We start from the raw sequence: 17,354 nt of genomic DNA on the forward strand, positions 1-17,354 counted from the left end.
GCTGCCCCATAAGTGCCACATAAAGAGTGCAGAGGGCTGCGTGCCAAAGAGACCATAGTTGAATTGCGTGATCCACTCCTTGCAGTCCAAGTTTGTGGCATTCAAGTCGGATGACCCTAATCTGTACAGGAAATCTAGGTACAAGCTTCACAAAGCCATCAGAGTCAGCAACAGACAATTCTAAGTCCCAGAATAACCACATTGACATCTGTTGATTGTGGCAAGGCTTGCATGCTATAATGGACTACAAAGCGAAGTCAGGCAGTATTTCTGGCAACAGTGTATATCCCCACACCCAGATGAGCTTGATGCACTATGTTTATGTTGTATAGAATGGCGTCACCCATCCCAACAACCTGCGTGCGCCTGTACCTACAGTCACTGCCACAGACATCCGATTGACCTTTCTGGGAGCGAACCCACGGAAAGTGACTGGCCTGAACAGAGACCCCAGCCGTACTCTCAGAACCTGCACAGACCAGCTAACAGGCATATTCGTAGTCATCTTTAAACTCTCCCCACTCCAATCTGTGGTTCCCATCTGCTTAAGTCATCTTAGTGCCACAGACAGCCAAGGTAGTTTACCTTAATGACTGTCTTCCAGTGGCTTGGACATTCACCATTGTGAAGCACTTCACAGCACTGGTTACAGCGCACATAAACTCAAGCCTCCCAGTCTAGATCCACTGCAATTCTCTTACCACCATAATAGATCCATGGCTGAAGCAACCTCCCTGCCCCTACACTAGTGCTAGGAAGATCTGAATCACACCCATGATAGACTCCTACTTATTGATCTGAGCTCAGTCTTCAAAACTATACTTCCAACCAAACACATCTCCAAACTCCTGGGCCTAAGACTCAGCAACTGGTTCCTTGACTTCCTGACCCATAGACTGCAATCAGTGAGGTGACAAAATATCCCACACTAAAATTCTCAACATTGGTGCCGCACAAAACGGCATCCTTGGCCCTTCCAGCCTAACAAATGATCCTGACCTGAATAGCTAACATTAGAACTGGGAAAGACTTTAAAATGAAATGGTAAATGTACAGGGATTGTGGTGGGAGGAATGGATAAGACAAAAGGGAATATCTAGGATTGGGTGAGACCAGGTCAAATGGGTTAATGGGGTATTTAGGGAGAGATTCTACAGCTTTGTGTTATGTTTTGCTAATAGCAGATATGTGGGACGTGCCTCATACATTAGGCTGTGCTAATGGGAGAAACTCAGAACCAAATGCAGAGATGACTTGCAGAAGTGATTCGTTTTGGTACGGACTGAAATACAGTCCAGATTCAATAGCCTCCATTTTGGTCGCTCATTTTCTGTCACAGTCCAAATCAGGTAGGAAACCCCTCTAGACTTGGCCAATAGTCACATTTGATGCAACTAAGCCAATCTCGATGATGGTCATTAAAATCCCCTACCAGAGTGTAACTGTTTCCTTATGACTTTGAGCGCTTCTTCCAAGCAAGGAGCACTGATTCATCAGCTTAGACAGAACAAGCGTATCTTGGTCAAGTGTGACCCAGTGCCATGAGGCGTCAATGTTGAAGCCTCCTAGTCCCAGTCACTCCAGACTATGTAGTACTATTACAATGGAGACGAGGAGGGATTCCTTCAGCCAGAGGGTGGTGATCTGTGGAACATATTTCCACAGACAACTGTGGAGGGCAAGTTTTAAAGCAGAGATTGATAGGTTTTTGGTTAGTAAGGGCATCAAAGGTTACAGTGAGAAGGCTGGAGAATGGGATTGAGGGAGAAGAAAGGGACAGCCACGATCGAATGGTGGAGTAGGCTCAATGGGCCTAATGACCTAATTCTGCTCCTATCACCTTATGTATTACCAGTGGGGTCAATCCTGCTGCTGTGTGTGGACATGACCAAGGATGGTCTTGATAGAGTCCAGCGCACTAAGGTATAATTCTGTGAGTGTGACAATGTGAGGGTATTGCCGCTGTACTTTTCTTTAGAGATACAGCGTGGAAACAGGTCCTATGGCCCACCGAGTCTGCGCCAACTAACGATCACCCCGTACACTAGCACGATCCTACACACTCGGGACAATTTACAAAGCTAATTAACCGACAAATCTGCACGTCTTTGTAATGTGGGGGGAAACCAGAGCATCAAGAAAAAACCCACAAGGTCACTGGGAGAACATACAAAGTCCATGCAGACAGCATTAAAATTAATCGAATGGTGAAAGGCTTGGATAGAGTGGATGTGGAGAAAATGTTTCCACTAGTGGGAGAGTCTAGGACTAGAGGTGATAGTCTCAGAATTAAAGGATGTTCTTTTAGGAAGGAGACGAGGAGAAATTTCTTTAGTCAGAGGGTGGTGAATCTGTGGAATTCTTTGCCACAGAAGGCTGTGGAGGCCAAGTCAATGGATATATTTAAGGCAGAGATAGATAGATTCTTGATTAGTACGGGTGTCAAGGATTAGGGGGGGGGGGGAGGCAGAACAATGGGGGAGGCAGGACAATGGGAATAGGAGGGAGAGATAGATCAGCCATGATTGAATGGCGGAGTAGACTTGAGCTGACTAGCCTAATTCTGCTCCTATCACATGACCTCATGACCGATAGTCAGGGGCCAGCCCAGGTCTCTCGAGCTGTAAGGCAGCAACTCTACCACTGCTCCGCTGTGTCCGACTACAGATATAATTTCCCAGTGAAGAGCCTTGTGCTCACCAGCAAACCAAACCCAAGTGCAAACTCCATCTCTGGAATGGCAGATCTTTTATCAAATCTTGAACGAGCCATAATTTAACTAATAGAAACATCTGATTAAACTGAATACAGGAGGTAGACACAAAATGCTGGAGTAACTCAGCGGGTCAGGCAGCATCTCGGGAAGAAGTAATGGGTGACATTTTACGGGTCGACACCCTTCTTCAGACTGAAGGGTCTCGACCCGAAACGTCACCCACTACTTCTCTCCCGAGATGCTGCCTGACCCGCTGAGTTACTCCAGCATTTTGTGTCTACCTTCGATTTAAACCAACATCTGCAGGTTTTTTTTCCTAAACTGAATACAGATGCCATCGTGCTTAATTTGCATTGCACCCAATTTTCTGCTCATCCTAAGGACAAAAATTAAATTTTCCTTGTTTGAGACTGGGCAGAGGACACACGCTTTCCTGTCCTCCGTGGGCCATTTGCACGTTCAGCTACAAAATATACAACAAAATGAAATTATTTGCCATAGTTAATCTCTATTCATAGTTCAAACCTTTTGCTGTTCCCGCTTCAGTTTCTCGAAGTAGTCTGCGTGTTGATACTGAAGTTGCTGCTTCTCCACATTGTGTGTTGAACGCAGGTCCTCACGGAGTCGTGCAAGTTCCTGCTCATGCTCCTCTCTGACCGTTTGCAGCTCTTTCTCGTGACACTCCAGAAGGGAAACATCTGCCTTCTGTAGCCGTTTGCAAGCAGCTCCAGGTAAATCTGAAAGAGGGAAGCAACACAATTATCGAGCACGCGAACGTGTAAGAAGCAGATATTTTAATGGATAGAAAGTCAATCTTTAGTTGTGTTTCTATTAAAAACGATGCAGCATGCAAACAGGCCTTTCAGCTCACCGACGCCATGCTGGCCAACGACCACTCATCAGGTACTTCTATGTCATCCGACTTTCACATCCACTCCCTACACATTAGGGACAATTTACACAGACCAATTAACCTACGTCTTTGGGATGTGGGTGGACACTGGAGCAGTAAATGTAGAAACAATGAACTGCTGATGCTGTTTTTACAATAAAAAACACCAGCATTTTATAACTTTTTAGGAAATTGGAGCACCCGGAGGAACCCCACAGTCACAGGGAGAACATGCAGACTCCACACAGACAGCACCCAAAGTCAGGATCAACCCTGGCACTCAGGCAGCAGCTCTACCTGCTGCAACACTGTTTGGTTTAGTTTAGTATTCCAAATATGCTGAGGTGTCCAAGAGGAATATTTTCTTGTGCATTAAGAGTTAGATTTCTTGTTGAACATGGTGGCGCAGCGGTAGAGTTGCTGCCTTACAGCGAATGCAGCGCCGGAGACTCGGGTTCGATCCTGACTACGGGCACTGTCTGTACGGAGTTTGTACGTTCTCCCCGTGACCTGCGTGGGTTTTCTCCGAGACCTTCGGTTTACCGACTGGGTAATATGTAAAAATTGTCCCTAGTGTGTGTAGGATAGTGTTAATGTGCGGGGATCGCTGGGCGGCGCGGACTCGGTGGGCCGAAGGGCCTGTTTCCGCGCTGTATCTCTAAATCTAAATCTAAAAAGGCCTAACAGGAATGGCCTTAAATAAAAATATCAGTTATATATTCAAACCAGTTTGCAGATGTTATTATCCAAGCTAGAAACTTGTTGACGATCACATAGCCCCCGAAGCAGAAAGGATTAAGGCATGCTATGAATTTTTAAAACAGTACAGCCAAAAGGTTCAGTCATATTCCCACATGGCTGAGATCAGTTCTTGGACACAGATTCAAACACTTGTCATCCATTAAGGATTGAATGTCACAGACCATTAACTAACACTGAGATGCAATGGGTGTTTTGCCAGTAAAGATCTATACTTGGATGAGCTAAACCCTCCAGATGTCAGCTGGTTGTTTGCGCATAACTCCAGAGACTAGAGCTCAAAAATCTATGCTGACCTTCTGGAGTTGAAACAGTGCAGTGTATTGTAGGTCATAGTGTACGGATGAGACAATATGCCAAGAACCACCACCACACAATCCACCCACCCTTTGTTCTGTAAGAGAGCAATTTAAGAGGGTTATCCATGGTAGCCAAGGTAATTTTATTCCCTCAGTCAACTTCACTCATTCTGATCTGGTCTTTAGCACTTTTGTCAGCGATTACTTTGAACACTTTTTTTTAGTTTCGAGATACAGCACAGAAGCAGGCCCTTCAGCCTACTGAGTCGACACCGACCAGCGATCCCCAAGCACTAACACTACCCTACACACACTAGGGACAATTTACAATTATACCAAGCTAATTAACCAACAAACTTGTATGTCTTTGGAGCTTGTGAGGAAACCGGAAAAAACCCACGCTGGTCACGGGGAGAACATACAAACACCGTACAGACAGCACCCGTATCAGGATCGAAAACGGGTCTCTGGCGCTGCAAGGCAGCAACTCGACCGCGGTACCTTCATCTCCTGCATTGCAAGAGTGACTGCCCGTAAAAACAAAAAGTGCCAGAGTAACTCAGTCAGATTAGCAGCATCTCTGGAAGACAGGGATAGGCCACGTTTTGGGTCAGGACCCTTCTTCAGACTGATTGTAGTAATAGGGAAGAAAGCTGGAAAGGAGGTGGGAGTGAGACAAAGACTGGCAAGTGATAGGTGGATGCAGTTGATTGGGGGGGGGGGGGCTGATTGGCAGATGGGTGGACAAAGGCTAGAGATAAAAGGGTGTCAGGTAAGGAGAGAAGAGTGAAATGTGAAGCCAGAGGAGGGGATTTATGTGGAAGAGGACGGAGTGGTGGGGTAGGGATAGTTGGCGTAATGGGTGTGCACCTAGGTGGGGTACAGGGAAGACGGGGGTGTCCAATAGTCATCGACCTTCAGGTTGTTCCCTCGGTAACTACACTTCACTGGCCAAGAAGCACCAAGGACATCCTGAAGGTCTCGGTAGCAATGAAATAGAGAGTTAATGCAAGGGAAAAGGTGTAGGAAAGAACTGCTGATGCTGGTTTACACCAAAGACAGACATAAAATGCTGGGGTAACTCAGCGAGACAGGCAGCATCTCTGGATAGAAGGAATAGGTGACTATTCTGGTCGAGACCCCTCTTTAGACTGCAAAGAAACAGCAGCCAACTTGTTGGACTGATCATCCCCCTTGCTGTTGTAGCAATCCTACAGTTCAGCAGGCCGAGCTTGTTCATCCCTCCAGTTACAGCTCAGCCTTGGTCCTCTTTTGTACTGATTTTAGCTACATTGCTCTATGGCGTTGCATAACCCCCCCCCACTATCATTAGCAGTCGCCTCCATTATGTCCCGAGGCCTACTCGGCATGTTTGGATTAGCGATGCATGAGGAGAGAACAGAGTCTGCAGTTGTCGTGATAAAGGGAGTGTAAATGTAAACAAGTGTCAGCTGCCCTTGCTCGCAGGCTGTACATAACCTCCATGCACATCTTCAACCTTGTGAAACTGCTTCACTTTTACTTCTTTTTAAAAACTACGCAAATTTAATCTAAAAATACAACGCGATGCAGATTCAAAGTAGTCAGTTATTTAATGCAAACTGTATTGATTGATCTTTTCTCAATCTCCAAGGTCCAGCAAGTCTGAAGGGAATTATCATATCATATATATACAGCCGGAAACAGGCCTTTTCGGCCCTCCAAGTCCGTGCCGCCCAGCGATCCCCGCACATTAACACTATCCTACACCCACTAGGGACAATTTTTACATTTACCCAGCCAATTTTGAAGAAGGGAAAAGAGGAGAGATAGCAGAGAAACAGAAATAAGATTTTGTACAGGCAACAGGGGAGAGCAAATGGTCAAGAGGAAACTTTGTAAAAACAACCATGATCTAGAGTCTTATTGTCCATCTGAAAATAAGTTTGGAAAAATAAGTAGGAAAATGGAAAATAAACCGCTTAGAAAATAACTATGGTAAAACAGAAGGATTTATCGCATTGAAGGAGTTGTCATATGAATTAATTAATGCTTCTGTTATTTGATTCGATGCCCTAAACAATCTCTCAAGTTTAACTTACTGATGTTTTTAATACAACGTTCTCTGCACATTTTACTGACTTGATTTTATCTCTGCAATTTAGAATTAAATGATCTTCTCATGCATTTAAGCAGAATAATAGTTGCGTTAGAATAAGTACTTACTTTAGAAAACAGGATAAGCAGTCACATGATTTAAAAGCCTCAAGCTAAAATTAAAACACGCGACTTCATGATAGAGAAAACGACTTTGATTATTCAAGATTGGGGCAATTCAGGTAAAGGACACTGGAAATACTAATCTGACTCACTGGAATGATTCCATATTCAATGTAATAATCTGTCATTTTCAGTGTTAATTGACTATTTAATGTTGTTTGAGACAATTTCTAGAATAGTATGTTTTCATTCTTTTGTTATTGAAGTCACTTTATTGCAAAACTGCCAAATCAAAGTTCACCGAGAATAATGTTTCTCAGAAGATAAAAGTAATTAGGGACGCAAGAACCTCAGATGCAGGAATCTTGAGTTAAGTACTGGAGTAACTTAGTGGGGCAGACAGCATCTCTGTAGGACATGGATAGGCAATGGTTTTGATTGGGACCAGTCTTCAGACAAGTTCAAATGGCACAGTGGTGCAAGTGGAAGGGCCGCTGCACCACAGCTCCAGAGATCAGAGTTTGATCCTGACCTCGAGTGCGGTCTGTGTGGAGTTTGCACATTCTCCCTGCGGCCGTGTGGGTTTGCTCCAGTTTACTCTCACATCCCAAAAGCTTGTGGGTTTGTAGGTTGATTGGCGTCTATAAATTGCCCTTAGTGTATAGGCAGTGGGCCCAAAAGTGGAATAACATAGAACTTATGTGAGCAGGTGATCGATAGTCAGCGTGGACTTGGTGGGCTCAAGGATCTGATTCCATGCTGTATCTTTCATTGAGTAAATCGAAGAGAGACACAAAAAGCTGGAGTAACTCAGCTAGACAGGCAGCATCTCCGGAGAGAAGGAATGTGTGACGTTTTGGGTCGAGACTCTTCTTCAGACTGGTTAGGGATAAGGGAAACGAGAGATATAGATGGTGATGTGGAGAGAGAGAGATAAAGAACAATGAATGAAAGATATGCAAAAAAAGTAATGATGATAAAGGAAACAAATGTGTAAGCCATTTGTAAGGTGAAAATGAGAAGCTAGTGCGACTTGGGTGGGGGAGGGATAGAGAGAGAGAGAGAGAGAGAGGGAATGCCGGGGCTACCTGAAGTGAGAGAAATCAATATTCATACCACTGGGCTGTAAGCTGCCCAAGCGAAATATGAGATGCTGTTCCTCTAATTTGCTTCTAGCCTCACTCTGACAATGGAGGAGACCGAGGACAGAAAGGTTGTGTAGGAATGGGAAAGAGAATTAAAGTGTCCAGCAACCGGGAGATCAGGTTGGTTCAGGTGGGCTGAGCAAAGGTGTTCCGCGAAATGATCGCCCAGTCTACATTTGGTCTCGCCGATGTACAAGATTCCACATCTTGAACAACGGATACAGTAGATGAGGTTGGAGGAGGTGCAAGTGAACCTGAAAGGACGGTCGGGGTCCCTGGACAGAGTCGAGGGAGGAGGTATAGCGACAGGTGTTGCAATCGAGTCAGCTTCAATTTGACAGCGGTAGTTTATATAGAATGCAAGTAGTGCTGTCTGTAGTATGGCAACGGACAGGAGACTAGATGAAAGCAACCACACCAATGCAGTCGACATTTTGGAAACATTCACTGTGGCAAATTAATTCTCAGGCAATTCTCTGCTGCCAGCTGTCACGCATGCATCTACACCAACAGCCTGGATGAAATGCTGCCAGCTTCCAACACGTCAGAGGCAATTTAATAGTTTACACTTTTGTTTTTGAAAAGTGTATACACAGTTCTGAAGAATAAGGGGTAGGCCATTTAGAACTGAGATGAGGAAAAACGTTTCCAGTCAGAGAGTTGTGAATCTGTGGAATTCTCTGCCTCAGAAGGCAGTGGAGGCCAATTCTCTGAATGCATTCAAGAGAGAGCTGGATAGAGCTCTTAAGGATAGCGGGGGTATGGGGAGAAGGCAGGAACGGGGTACTGATTGAGAATGATCAGCCATGATCACATTGAATGGCGGTGCTGGCTCGAAGGGCCGAATGGCCTCCCCCTGCACCTATTGTCTTATTGAGAAAAGAAACAGAGCCAGTTTTATCTATACAATTGATTCTGATGCTTTAACAAATTGGTGCAAAAATCAGTCATTAAATTTGCAAGTGTCAGTGAATGGATTTCCCCGAAATAGTGAGCGAGAAAATTCTTCTGGTTATTCTCCGTAATAAGATGAACATGTTTAGGATTTTGTTACAACTGGTGATTTGATTAATTCTTCTTTTAAATACCAGTCCCTGTATAAGCTGTGCTCTTGTAAGCAATTTACAGTCTGGCCAAATGCCAAAAAAGGGCCAAATTTGCCGCCTTTCTCTCTACATATATATACAGCTTTCAAAACACAAGGTATGGACTGAAAATTTGCCCCAGGGCTCGTATGGGTTTGGTTTCAGAGGTTCAATGCAGCCAATTTGTGGACGAGTACAACATATATTTACTGTGCCGTCAATTGAAGATTAATTTTAGCCACATTGTCTTCACGCATCAACGAAAGATGCCGACGGAAAGAGGCAGAGACTCTGTACATTGTAACTCAAATTTTGTTTTTATTACAAATTTAGTAAGTGGAACATGTTACCCAGCACCCTATGGTCATGTACAATTGTGGAGTCAGCTCCTTCTCACCATGAATTGCTGTCATGTTTTTACATTGATAACATCATATGTCAATTGGCACACTTAAACATGTTACCTCAGTGTATTACACACCACAAACAAATGAGAGGATAATGTGTTGTTGTTTGTCCTTCGGGTTCGAAGATGACCATGACTTCACTTTCAGTTGGAGGATTGGTGACTGTGGGTCCGGAAGTGACTGGTGAGGCCAATCCGGGCCCGGAAGGCACGCCCACACGTAGATGGCTGCTGCAGTGGAAGTGGAGGTAGCCTGGGCCTTGCGCGCAGTGCATTTCCTCTGGGCCTCTGCAGCGCGTCTGTTCTCTGCTGCACGGGCTCCTGTGGTGAGCTTGCTACGCCAGGTTGGACGGTCCTGAGCAAGTGACTCCCAAGTGCTGAGGTTGATGTCCAAGTCTTTGAGGGACACTTTGAGGCAGTCCTTAAACCGTTTCTTCTGTCCTCCTACTGAGCGCTTGCCCTGCCACAGTTCTCCATACAGAAGCTGTTTTGGCAGTCGACTCTCGGGCATTCTGACGACATGGCCTGCCCATCTGGCTTGGGCTTTCCGTAGGAGGGTGTGGACGCTGGGGATTCCGGCCTGTTCCAAGACCTCTGTGTCGGGAATTTTGTCCTGCCACCTGATGTGAAGGAGTCTACGTAGGCAGCTCAAGTGAAAGTAGTTGAGCTGTTTGGCATGTCTGCTGTAGACAGTCCAGGCCTCACTGGCATAGAGGATTATGTATGTGTATGTATGTATATTCCATAATTAATACAAAACTCATGGCTGTATCCTGCCTTATGCATGTGCTGCACTATAATATATATATATATGACAACATATAACAACTACAGCATGGAAACAGGCCTGTCCGGCCCTACCAGTCCACGCCGACCATTCTCCCTGACCTAGTCTCATCTACCTGCACTCAGACCATAACCCTCCAATCCCCTCCTATCCATATACCTATCCAATTTACTCTTAAATAATAAAATCGAGCCAGCCTCCACCACTTCCACCGGAAGCCCATTCCATACAGCCACAACCCTCTGAGTAAAGAAGTTCCCCCTTATGTTACCCCTAAACCTTTGTCCCTCAATTCTGAAGCTATGTCCCCTTGTTGGAATCTTCCCCACTCTCAAAGGGAAAAGCCTACCCACGTCAACTCTGTCCATCCCTCTCAAAATTTTAAAAACCTCTATCAAGTCCCCCCTCAACCTTCTACGCTCCAAAGAATAAAGACCCAACCTGTTCAACCTCTCTCTGTCGCCTAAGTGCTGAAACCCAGGCAACATTCTAGTAAATCTCCTCTGTACCCTCTCCATTTTGTCGACATCCTTCCTATAATTTGGCGACCAGAACTGCACACCATACTCCAGATTTGGCCTCACCAATGCCCTGTACAATTTCAACATTACATCCCAACTTCTATACTCGATGCTCTGATTTATAAAGGCAAGCATACCAAACGCCTTCTTCACCACCCTATCCACATGAGATTCCACCTTCAGGGAACAATGCACAGTTATTCCCAGATCCCTCTGTTCCACTGCATTCCTCAATTCCCTACCATTTACCCTGTACGTCCTATTTTGATTTGTCCTACCAAAATGCAGCACCTCACACTTATCAGCATTAAACTCCATCTGCCATCTTTCAGCCCACCCTTCCAAAAGGCCCAAGTCTCTCTGTAGACTTTGAAAATCTACCTCACTATCCAGTTAGTTTTGTTTAGATACAGCGTGGCAAATGGTCCACCGACTCACGCCAACGATCGATCACCCGCACACTAGTTCCATGTTATCTCACGTTTGCATCCTACACACCAGGGACAATTTACCGAAGCCAATTAACCTACACGTCTTTGTAATGTGGAAGGAAACCAGAACACCCGAAGAAAACCCACACGCTCACAGGGAAAACTTATAAACTCCGCACGGACAGTGCATGTGGTCAGGATCGAACAGCTCTACCACTGCGCCACTGTTGAAAGGAGGGATTTTGAGGAGAAAAAGCCATGCAATTGCGGAGGGAAAAAAAAGGTAGCAGAGCAAATCATGGCATCAATACAGAACACGAGATTGTCATTTGGTCATTGTGGGACAATCTTTTCAGTCTCATTGAAAGTTGGCATAGAATGATTTAGTTAATGCTTGTAAACAAATTATATGAGCTAAATATAAAGATAGAATGCACACGGACCAGATAAAAGCTTCCAATTTGTAACACACCAGTCTTTAAATATCAACAGATCTGTTTCTTAAATGTTGAGATAATTCACTTATGGACCAGCTGTCTCACATAACTTCAATAAACACACAAGATACAACATATAAATACCACTCAGATAACTTGTTCATATTTTGGCATGGATAGAATATTGGTTGCCCAACTGAGAACAGAGTCGGCATGAACTGGAGTCTTCACAAGAACGCAAGATATAATTCTCTGCCACAAAAGGCAGTGGAGGCCAATTCACTGGATGTTTTCAAGTGAGAGTTAGATATAGCTCCAAGGACTAACGGAATCTAGGGATATGGGGAGAAAGCAGGAACGGGGTACTGATTTTGGATGGTCAGCCATGATCATATTGAATGGCTCGAAGGGCCAAATGGCCTACTTCTGCACCTATTTTCTGTGTTTCCATCATGAGTGGGGGGCTAGAAAAGACCGGGATCGACCAGGGGCAACTATTTCTCTCTAAGATGGGGAAATTGCCTTACAAGGAATGGTTAAACAGGCTGGGGAAGTTTAGATGAGTGAGAATAGACTGTTGAGATGAGTGTGGGAATTAATCCTGATGTCCTCACCAATATTTATGTTCACTGCGGTTATCTTCCTGAACTAGCAATACAGAAGCTTGAAATGAAACAAGCCCAAAGCATGCAGAGACAACTAGAAAGTTAAATTTACTTAAATAAATAAATCTGGAAATAACACTAACATCGAATTGATAAAAAGAGCTCATGAAACTACCCAACTGTAGCGAGGACCGACCTGGTCAAACAAGGACCTCAGGGAAGGATACCCTCCATTCTTCCTTGTCTGTTACAGCTCTGGCACAGCAACTGGCCAGTTGGGGATGGGCAGTTATAGCCACACCCTCAGCATTGGGCAAAGATTTGCCTTTCATTTCCTTCCATCCTTTCCATTAGGAGAGAGCCACCAAGCAACTCCTTCAAATCTTCCCACAAATTCAATGGTGAAGTGAAGAGTCAAGGGCAAGACACCAACTTTACTCTATTCTGCTATGTTGGCATTGACATTTCCCCATCACCTCTGAGGCTCTTTACTTTGTTCTCTTTTGAAACCCATAATTTTTTACTCCATACACTCATCCAAATCTACAACAGGGCATTGTGTACAAAGGTCAGGGATTTGGAGCATGGAGTAGAAACGTCAGCAAGTCATGCTGCTGCTGTACCAGTCTGTGGTAAGGCCACATTTGGAGCATTGTGTGCAGTTCTGGTTTCCACAGTACAGGAAGGATTTGGGGACACTGGAGAAGGTGCAGGTTTGCCAGGATGCTGCCTGGAATTAAGAGTATTAGCAAGAAGGAGGAGGTGGACAACTTGGATTGTTTTTTTCCGATGCTGAGGAGAGAGGTTTCTAAAATTATATGGGGCATTGATGGGGCAGAGAGTCAGAGTCTTTTTCTCAGCTTAGAGATTTTGGCGTGGAGTCGGCATTGGAAGGCCCTGGAGATGAGAGGCTGCGCTTGGTGGGGGTGTCAGGAGCCCCAAGGGAAGGAAAGGTCCTCAAATTAAGACGGACCGCCCGTGGCCATGTGTGGCAGTAGGCCGGGCTTGCCACCGTGAAGGACCCAGTGGGCCGCTGCCTGCAAGGGAAGCTGGGATGCCACTGAGCTCTGCCCTGAAGACTGGAGATTTGAGGGGGAGTGGGCCAGGAGGAGAGGGACTGGGGTATTGCCTCCAGTGCCTTCAAGGTCGGCTGCAGGAGGTGCCCTTTGGTACACCAAGACTGCTGAGCGATGAAAGGGAGGTCGGTTTACGGGCCGAGCGCAACAGAGGAGGCCCTGCTACAGCTCCTGGATCGAGGGCACTCCAGTATATCCAGCATGTGGACCTGACGGATTTTTTCCTTCGTGTAAATGGCTCCAAAATATGGGGACCTGTGCATGTGAAAGCTAGGCGAAAATAATTTCACTGTGCAGTGCATACATGACAATAAAGAACCATTTAAATAGCAACTACTAGGCGGCATGGCTTTAAGGTGAGAGGAGGAAATTTTAAATGGACATGTGGGAGTCAAGATTTGTTAAACACAAAGAGCGACGGGGCCTGGAAAGTGTAAAAAAAAATAAAAAAATTAAAGATTTTTTTTATTTAAAAAAAAATAATTTAAAAAAAAGACAGGGTGGTTAAAGCCATCAGGAAGGATGCGAGCATAAGAGGAGTGACATTGCCAGGCAGTGGGGGCACTCAGGTCAAGGCCTCCCTGTACATGGACGATGTCGCCGTCTTCTGCTTGGATCCAGGGTCGGTCCGCAGACTGATCAGCATCTGCGACCAGTTTGAGTTGGCCACTGGGGCCAGGGTAAACCGCAGGAAGAGCAAGGCCATGCTCTTTTGCAACTGGCCCGACCGATCTTCCATCCCTTCACCATCAAGCCTGACTTCATGAAGGTGCTGGGGATCTGGTTCGGAGGGGCCGAGGCGTGTGACAAGAATTGGCTGGAGTGGATAGCCAAGGTGGGGAAGAAGCTGGAGCTGTGGAAGCAGCGCTCCCTCTCCTTCACAGGGAAACATCTGGTCATCAGGTGTGAGGTGCTCTCGGGGCTGCTGAACTTGGCGCAAGTGTGGCCCGTCCCTCCCTACTACGCCACGGGGATCACCCGGGCCGTCTTCCCCTTCATCTGGGGGTCGACGATAGATCGGGTGCGACGGGCCACAATGTACAAGTCGGCAGACAACGGGGGTAAAAGCGTGCCCAACGTCTCCCTCATCCTGATGGCCATCTTCGTGTGTGGCTGCATCAGGCGGAGCATAGAGCCAAGGCACGTGGGCATCAAGGGCCACTTCCTGCTGAGGTTCTACCTGTCCCTGGTGTTGCGAAGGATGGGCCTGGCGCAGATGCCACGCAATGTGCCAGTCAGCTGGACATTGCCGCATCATCTGTCCCTCGTGGAAAGGTTCTTCTGGACCAACACCTTTGACCACAAGTCCATCAGGCAGTGGTCAGCACGGAACGTCCTGCAGGCACTGCAGGGGAATGACTCCATGGAACCTGTGGCGTGGTTCACAGAGCAGACTGCCCAGCTTGTCTGGCAAAATGCCTCATCGCCAGAACTCACCAACAAGCACCAAGACCTGGCTTGGCTGGCGGTGAGGGGGGCCCTCTCAGTCAGATCTTTCCTGCACCGCCGGAACCTCACTACCAGCGCACACTGCCCTCGCGACGGCTGCTATGGAGAGGAGACGGTGGCCCACCTCTTCACAGAGTGTGGATTTGCCAAGAGAGTCTGGAGAGGTCTGCAGGGGTCCCTGTCACAATTTATTCCGAGCAGCTCCGTCACAGAGGACTCTGTGATCTACGGACCGTTCCCAGGGACGCATTCAGAGATTGGCATCGAGTGCTGCTGGAAGGTCATCAACTCGGTGAAAGACGCTCTTTGGTCTGCCCGAGCTTTGTTGACCTCCCAGCGGAGCAAGCTGTCCGTCGGGGAATGTTGCCGACTGGCCCGCTGCAGACTGCAGGAGTACGTGCTGAGGGACGCACTGAAGCTTGGTGCAGCCAACGCCAAGGCCCTGTGGGAGAGGACCACAGTCTAGGGTCCTTCCGCTGCTGGACATGGGGGGGCAAGGTGTGGTGGAGACGCCCCTCCAAATAAGGGAAGGGATTCTGTGTAAATCTGGCAATGAATATCTGTATTGAATGCATAACCTCCGGGAATGTCGGATGGAGTTTTTGAAAAGAAAATGTTTTGTAAATATTTATTACTGGAATAAAGTATATTCTGATTTTTTTTAAAAGACAGGGTGGTAAAAGCAGACAAGAGTGGTGTTTAAGTGGCACTTGGACAGACTCATGAACATGCAGGGAATGGAATGATATGGATAATGTGCAGGCAGAGGTGGTTAATTTAATTTGTCATTATGATCGGCACAGGCAATGTGGGCCAAAGGGCCTCTGCCTATGCTGTACTGGTCTATGTTCTATGTTCAAATCTTTAACGCACTCTTTATCAAACCTGCCGACATTTATTTTAATTTCATAATCACAACAATTATAAATTTTTCTCATACGTATTTAAGTTCAGATAACTGCGGCAATTGGTTTGTGGCTGTATTGTTACTTGAGTGGATATCACTGGCTTAGAGGGTAACTACTGTGAAACATTACTGCAAGCTGCACATGCAATGAGTTTGATGCAATGTTGCAATCCATTATGATAGTGAGAGAAAGAATGAGTGACAAAGGCTTACATGTCTAACATGGTACTGCTACAGGCTCAACGCTCCGCTACAATACTGTTTGGCGCTGCAGTCAGTCAGCTATGAAATACATTGCTTTGCAAAGTGAATGAAGTGACTGTCAGTCAGCACAATGGGGCTATCTGATACTAATTATCCCCTGGTAATAATCTGACATGCCTTTCTCCTGCCCCTTCATTGAATTGGACCATTTAGTGGAAGCTCAGAGGCTGAAGTTACTGCCAGGAATTGCTCGCTGGTCAGGAGGAGGCCTGATGGGCAGAGTGGCTTATCAGTTGCTGAGATTGTCCACCGGAGACAGTACCTGATCATTCCACTGGAAAACAGCATCTCCTGATGTTTCCACCAGTGGGAGGTCATAGCCTCAGAATTAAAGGACATTCCTTTAGGAAGATGAAGAGGAATTTCTTTAGTCCCTCTGGTGAATCTGAGGAATTCTTTGCCACAGAAGACTGTGGAGGCCAAGTCAGTGGATATTTTTAAGGCAGAGATTCTTGATTAGTACAGGTGGCAAAGGTTGTGGGGGGAAGACAGGTGAATGGACTTAGGAGGGAGAGATGGATGAGCCATGATTGAATGGCAGAGCAGACTTGATGGGCCGAATAGCCTAATTCAGCTCCTATCATTTATGAATTATACCGTATATGATACCCCACACCATTCACTGATCCAGCTCCTGCTATTTGTACTTTGAAGTAACTGCTTGGAGGCCTCAAACTGAAGGTGACCTTGGACTTCCCTCGGGTCCCTGGATCAGTCTGGAGCTGGTGCAGAGGGATGGGGTTAAATGAATTAATATAACTATTAATGGATTATTTCCTCAAAATACCAGCCATCAAGGCAGAGATAGTTTGGGTAAGCAATTAAAAGACTGTAAGATTCTCAAAGTGCTGGAGTAACTCAGGAGGTCAGCCAGCATCTCTGGAGCACACGAGTGGGTGATGTCTTAGGTCGGGATCCTTGTTCACTAGAGCCAACATCTGCAGTTCCAGGTTTCTACAAATTAAAACTGTAGCTGGTCCCAATTATTTTGAAAAAAAACGTAAACATTTATAAACATCCATTCTTTTCCTCCCCAGAGTTGGTTGGAAAGGAAACCCCCTGGTGACGTCTCTGAGCCGTTTCCTTTTTTGGAGTGGGGAGAGGATCACTGTGAGGGCAGCACTGAGGAAGATACACACAATCTCCCAAATGTTCTAGGGGCCGGAGAACCTAGGGTGATGGAGGAACTGAAGGAAATCCACATTAGGCAGGAAATGGTTTTGGGTAGACTGATGGGACTGAAGGCTGATAAATCCCCAGGGCCTGATGGTCTGCATCCCAGAGTACTTAAGGAGGTGGCTCTAGAAATAGTGGAAGCATTGGAGATCATTTTTCAATGTTCTATAGATTCAGGATCAGTTCCTGTGGATTGGAGG

At 46.1% G+C, this 17,354-nt stretch overlaps 1 protein-coding gene across 2 annotated transcripts in view; it reads right to left on the reverse strand.

Moving 5' to 3' along the window:
* Positions 1–17,354, reverse strand: part of LOC144599932 (coiled-coil domain-containing protein 69-like) — a 47,861-nt gene that overhangs the window by 12,189 nt on the left and 18,318 nt on the right. For both annotated transcript variants that reach the window (XM_078411199.1, XM_078411198.1), the window contains exon 3: positions 3,242–3,453. In XM_078411199.1, the coding sequence (XP_078267325.1) occupies positions 3,242–3,453 (212 nt within the window). The remainder of the gene's footprint in view (positions 1–3,241; positions 3,454–17,354) is intronic.

Source organism: Rhinoraja longicauda, chromosome 14 (assembly GCF_053455715.1).
Source record: "Rhinoraja longicauda isolate Sanriku21f chromosome 14, sRhiLon1.1, whole genome shotgun sequence".
Taxonomy (NCBI): domain Eukaryota; kingdom Metazoa; phylum Chordata; class Chondrichthyes; order Rajiformes; family Arhynchobatidae; genus Rhinoraja; species Rhinoraja longicauda.